The following is a 5,821-nucleotide window of genomic DNA, read 5'->3' on the forward strand; positions in this document are numbered from 1 at the left end:
ACGGAAGACGGCATGGCAGGTGTGGCCACACTGCTGCTCCAGCTGCCTGGCGGGCCCCACGTGCCCAACGGTGCCTGCCTGGGCTCGGCCCTGGTCACGCTGCGGCACAGGCTGCATGAATACTGTGGGGGTGGTGGGGGTGCTGGGGGCAGTGGTCACGGGGCCGGTGTAGGTCGGAAGGGACTTTTGAGCCAGGACAATCTCACCAGCATGTCCCTCTGACAGGCTGGGTCCCTCAGCCACAGCAGCCAAGTGCCCATGGGGGCCCCTGGACACTGTCCTCAGAGGACTCTGGTTTTCCTTCCCCTGGGGGTCCCCAGACAAGGCCTCCTTCGTTGTGCATTCAACAATTATTTAGTTCCTACTGTGTGCCAGGCACTGTTGAAGGCACCGGACCGGGCAAAGGGGAACCGAGGCAGAAGTGTCCCTAGTCTTGTGGGACTGATGTGGAAAGTCAACTGGGCATCCGAGAAGCTAGATAAAAACGGAAGGAAAGGCTGGGGGAAGTGTGTTCAGGCAGAGGGAACAAGGTTCCTGATGTGCAAACCAGCTGTTTTAGTGGAAAGATCATAAAGCTGGCCAGTGTGACCCCAACTGAGTGAAGAGGAGACAGGGCCAGGGTTAGGCCCCTGGGGCTGGACCACCCAGGGCCTGTGGGCCCCAGATAGGGTTTGGGGTTTTGTTCTCAGGGCAATGGGAAGCTGATGGACAGTTTTGTGAGGGGGGATGACAGGATCCGATGTACCTATTTACGAGGTCACTCATCTGTGGCAGGGAGAATGGATTGGAAGGGCTGAGCGAGACAGCAGGGGGTGGTGGCCGTGGGAGGGGGAGTCGGGGACAGAGCAGGATGTGGGTAGAAGGGTGTATGGGTAGTGTGAGTGTCAGCATGAGGGAGGGAGGAAGCCAGAAAGGCCCTAACTTTGTGGCCCATGGATGGTGGGGTCGTTTATTATTATTTTTGTTAATCCTCACCTGAGGATATTTTTCCATTGTTTTTCTTTTCAGAGAGAGTGGAAGGGAGGGAGAGAGAGAGAGAACATTGACTGGTTGCCTCCTGAACTCCCTAACCAAGGGCGGGAGGGAACCTGCAACCCAGGTACGTGCCCTTGACCAGGAATTGAACCCAAGACACTTTGGTGTGCTGGACAACGCTCTAACCACTGAGAACCTCAGGCAGGACTGGGTCATTTATTAACATGGGCAGACTGGGGCTTGGGGCAGATCAGGAGCCTAGTTTGGGGCCTAAAATGCCCTTTAGACAAGTCAGGTCCAAACGGGAACAGAAGCCACTCTATCTCAGCAGAAGGAATTGGATGCAGGGATGGCTGGGCTGGTGGAGGGCAAGGCTGAGAAGAGTCAGAGGCGGGACAGTGAGGCAGCCCAGGGACAGGAAGCAGCTGCTGCCACCCCTTGGCTGGAGGGACAGGGCTCAGGCGGTGTTGCCTGACCCCAGGACTAGGGTCACAGGCTCAGAGGGAGCCAGGAGACAAAGCCACTGTCTGAGGTGCCCCAGGCATGGTGGCGAGGGGGTTGGGGTGGACACCAAGGTGGGAGGTAAAACTGGTGGAGCCCTCAACACGCCAGACGATGCTGCCTGGAAGACTTTTTGGTCCTCCCAGGGGCCGTTCCCACCTCGGCCATCACCTTGGACTTCTGAGCTCCTCTCCCCCTTGAAGACACCCACCTCCAATCCTAGCCATCTTGAAGTTGAGACTCCCCTTTCCCGAGACTTCATCCGTCAGCTGCTTTTTGGACCTTGGAGAGTTGGGCGCTGCATCTTCCCGTCTGCCGGGGCCGGCTGAGAGAATGGGGATTGATCAAATCAACAAATAAAGAGTGTGGGAAGACCGGTGTCCCACGCGCTCTGCATGCAGGAGACGGGCCCCTGGGCTCTGACCCTGACCCTTGGTGCCTCTCTAAGCCACACAGCCCGGGCTCCTCTGTGCCCCTCCTGGGCAGGAGTTGGGGTGGTACCACCATAGAAGCTCTTGTTCCCAGAAAGGACAAACCAAGGGACATGAGGGCAGTGAGGCCTTGGACTCTTCCCCAGATCTCTGTTGCAGGGAGACCTCTTTTAGGAGGGAAAACATACTTGCCTTTGTCCCAGGACCAGGTGTAATTCTGGCCCCTGACGTAAGAGTTCAGGCATGGAGACTGAAAGAGGCCCTAGCATGACGAGCTTTCTCTAATCCAAGTAGACTCTCACAGCCCAAACCAAAGCATCCTGGGAGCTTTATCTGCCAGTCCCACGGCAGCAGGAGCGCTGAGGCGAGGGGAAGTGGGAGCCGCAGACCTCCGGCCCGAGGTGGCCTCCGTCACAGGCACCTCGCTGCGAGTGTTAATGTACCTTTCTGTGCAGCTCAGCCTCGAGGCCCCAAGCAGGCTGCTTCCCCTGACATTTAGCCAGGACGTGCTGATGTTTTGGACCTGGGAGCGGATGGGTTTCCAGTGTGGTCCGTGAATGTGAGTGTTTTCAGACTTTCTGGCCGTTGTGATTTTCAGGGATTTCTCTGCCTTCATGAGCTGATGGTAGCACCTTACCTCCAAGATGTGACTGAACTTGTATTTACTGAGTCCCGGTGCTAGACAGTTTGCGTGGCTTGTTAACTGCTGTGGTTTCATTTGATCTTTCCATCAGCTGTATGAGGTAGGTACCATGCATCCCCTTTTTTGCAGATGAGGAAACAGGTTTTTAGCTGTTGAGTGACAGCTGTCATCTGAACCCAGACCTTCTGACTCTCAAATTCAGATGCCTGACCACCAGGCTCGTCTGTATTTTATTGTTATTAATTCCAGAGAGAGGAAGGGAGACAGAAACGTTGATTGATTGCCTCCCGTACGTTCCTGAACAGGGATCGAACCCACAGCCTGGGTATGTGCCCTCACCAGGAACCGAGCCTGCCACCACCTGCTGCTGCCTGAGTCTCAGGGCCAGTGCAGAGGTCACTCTGCATGACCAGGCGGGAACCCTTAGGCAAGGCCTCTCCTCGCTGTCACCTGGGACTTTGCCTTCCTGAGGCGAGCGTGGCACTGCGCCTTTTCTCCGGATGCAGAGCCACCCTTCTTCCAAGTCTTGTCACTGGCCTGCAGGTGTCTACAAACGCCCTCCTCCCTCCATGTCAGCCCCTCGGCCGCCCCCACTCCCTAGTAGTCACACTCCTGAATGCAAGAGGCGTCTGGAGTGTGAGAAGACCTGGGTGAGGGAGGGGAGAGGCCTGATTCTAGCCTGTGTGTGGCCACCAATGCCCTAAGGATTGGTAACGCTCAGGAAAAGGGGGAAATGTTTCCAAGGGCACCCCAGGCACTGTGCCTGGTGCTTGGCACGACTTGTAGTCGTACCAGCACCCCTGCTGGGAGATAAAGGCTTGTCCCCTCATCTTGTGGGTGCAGAAGCCGAGTCCCTTGCCTAAGACCTCAGGGCTAATTAACAGGCGAGCCCAGATTCTGACATCAGCCCGAGTTTCCACTGCCCCTCCCCATCACCTCTAAAATCACTTCCCTTTGTTAAATCGGTGTCTCCCACCTGTGGTCACTTATCTCCACACACTGTCCAAGGTGCTGGGGACACAAATGAATGGTCCCTGCCCTCATGGAGCTGACAACCCAGTGGGGAGCCCCATCATAAACAAGTAAATGATGGGGGATGTTGGGAGATGACCAGGAAAACAGCAATGACGGAAGGGCAAGGGAGGCTCATACTTGCTACTTAATGTAAGGTGGGAAGGGAAGGCCTCGCTCATAAGAGAGCAGAAGTGAAGGGACACCTGAGGGGGAAAGAATTCCAAGTTGAGGGAACAGTCAGTGCAAAGGCCCCGAGGTGGAAGTGTGCCTGGCCTTTTAGAGAAACAACAAAGAGATTGTGTGGTTGGAGTGGTGAGAATAAGGAGAAGACAAAGTTACAGAGGGAACAAGGGACAGATGGTGCAGGTCTTTGGCCCAGGTGAGCACTCGGCTTTTACTCTGTGTGGGAGGAGACATGAGAGGATTCTGAGCACAGGAGGGATGTGATCTGACTCCGATGTTCACTGGGCTCCTCTGTGGGGAAGAGACTAAAGGGGGGTGGCAGGGAGCCCTGCATTAATTCAGGCTGCAGAGGAGGGTGGCTGGAACAATGTGGGGGCGCGAGTGAGGAGAAATGAGATTCTGGGTATATTTTTAAAGAACAGGCAGAATTGGTTTACAGATTGGATGCTGGGCGAGAAAGTGACTGAGCGCCTGGAAGGTTGGGGCCTGCTACTTCTCTAACTGTGGAAGAGCGGGTTTGGGAGGGAAACCGAGTGAAGTGTTGGACATGTTAAATTTGAGATGCCTATTGGATATTCCAAGTGAAGTTGTCACTCTGGTTGGATCCACAGATCGAGAACAATTACAACAAATAACATTAACATTTGAATAGTTATCCTGTACTCTACATAAAATAATATTAACAACCAGCAACAATATTTATTTTCACGCTTGGCCTTCCCATCTGTTCCATCTCTTGCCTCCAGTAGCCACATGACCTATAGGGATTGCCCCCCGAGGACACGGGCTCGGAAAGGTGTATTAGTTCACTGACGACAGTACGTGGCAAGAGTCAAGATTGAATCCCGGGTCTGTCCAATTTTGAGACCAGAATGTTTTCTAATCTGTAGTTGCTTTTGTGATAGAGTGGATCCAATCGGATGCCTTCCTGCTCCAGAAAGCCCTAAACCTGGCAGTTCTCTGTTAGGAAACAAAGGTCCCCTGACAGTTAGAGTTGTGTGTAGGCTAAGAATCTGTAGGTAGTAAAGGAGCAGGGGCTGTCCTAAAACTTCTCTCTGAACTTGAGTGCCTGGATCCTACCAAGATGGCCTCTGGGTCTGCTTATTTTCACAATCTGGGCAGAGCTTCCGACAGGCAGCTACGGGGTGAGTGGTTTTGGTTTGTTATTGGGGACACCCTGGCCTAGAGAGGGAAGAGACTGGCCAGTGTCATCCACGGCAGGTGTGTGTGTGAAAGATCTGACCCCGAACTCCTTCCACACCTAGGCATCTTCCCCGTGTCTCCACCTTCCTCACCAAACCTCCTTCTCCACCCAGATTCCTTCCCTGGGACAGAAGATGTAGGCGGAGCTGGTTTTCAGGTTTTTATTGTGGGTGTATTTCTGGTGTCAGGATGGGCGGAGGGGCAGGCCCTCCCAGGAGGGGCAGAGGAGGCAGCATTCCAGGGGAAGGAGGGCGGGGGACCCTTTACTCTCGGATCTTCAGCTCCCTCGCCATCTGGCAGAGGCTGCAGGGCAAACAAAAGGTGAGGGCCGCCCAGTCATGCCCGATGGAGCCCTAGAGGGTGGGAGAGAGCGGTTAGGAGCCCTGCCGGGTCCAGGAGACCAGTCCCCACCCCTGGCCCCCTGGCGCCGCCCCCTGGCACCTGGATGCGATAGCGCTCCCGCATGCCGGTGCGCAGGGAGTGCAGGCCTCCGGGCAGGTAGGGCGTGCAGCAGCACTCGCCGAAGTCATCCGAGATGCGGCAGGCGAGGCACAGGGGGGCGAAAGTGCCACACAGACCTGCGGTGGGAGCGGGCGGTCAGGGAGGCCCCCTCCTGCCCCCCACCTCCTGCCGGGTCCCTGGAGCCAAGTTGAAGGTCCCAGAGGGAACTGAGTGCCAGGGAGGTGAAGGTCCCGGGGCAGTTGGGGGGGGAGGATTAGTGGTTGAGAAATAGGGTATGAGGTGGTGGGGGAGGTGGAAGGTGTGAGGTCAGGACCCCAGGAAGTTTTGGGGTCCGAGGAAGGCGTGAGGGGTAGAGTGGGAATTCAGGGTCCAAGGAGGGGAGAGGGGAGTGGAGGCAGTGGGGCGCAGG

The 5,821-nt window shown here is 55.8% G+C and overlaps 2 protein-coding genes across 8 annotated transcripts in view; one reads left to right on the forward strand and one right to left on the reverse strand.

Moving 5' to 3' along the window:
• The window catches only part of MEGF8 (multiple EGF-like-domains 8), a 51,970-nt gene extending 51,220 nt beyond the window's left edge, over positions 1-750 (forward strand). The window contains exon 41 of the mRNA XM_014531425.1: positions 1-750. Within this exon, the coding sequence (XP_014386911.1) occupies positions 1-222 (222 nt within the window). The 3' untranslated portion in view covers positions 223-750.
• Positions 751-5,097: 4,347 nt separating this feature from the next.
• Positions 5,098-5,821, reverse strand: part of CNFN (cornifelin) — a 17,624-nt gene continuing 16,900 nt past the window's right edge. For all 7 annotated transcript variants that reach the window (XM_014531433.1, XM_014531434.1, XM_005883903.2 and 4 more), the window contains 2 exons: positions 5,392-5,528; positions 5,098-5,303 (listed from right to left, as the gene is read on the reverse strand). In XM_014531433.1, the coding sequence (XP_014386919.1) occupies positions 5,214-5,303; positions 5,392-5,528 (227 nt within the window). In that variant the 3' untranslated portion in view covers positions 5,098-5,213. The remainder of the gene's footprint in view (positions 5,304-5,391; positions 5,529-5,821) is intronic.

This window comes from Myotis brandtii, unplaced genomic scaffold, assembly GCF_000412655.1.
Source record: "Myotis brandtii unplaced genomic scaffold, ASM41265v1 scaffold803, whole genome shotgun sequence".
In the NCBI taxonomy this organism is placed as follows: domain Eukaryota; kingdom Metazoa; phylum Chordata; class Mammalia; order Chiroptera; family Vespertilionidae; genus Myotis; species Myotis brandtii.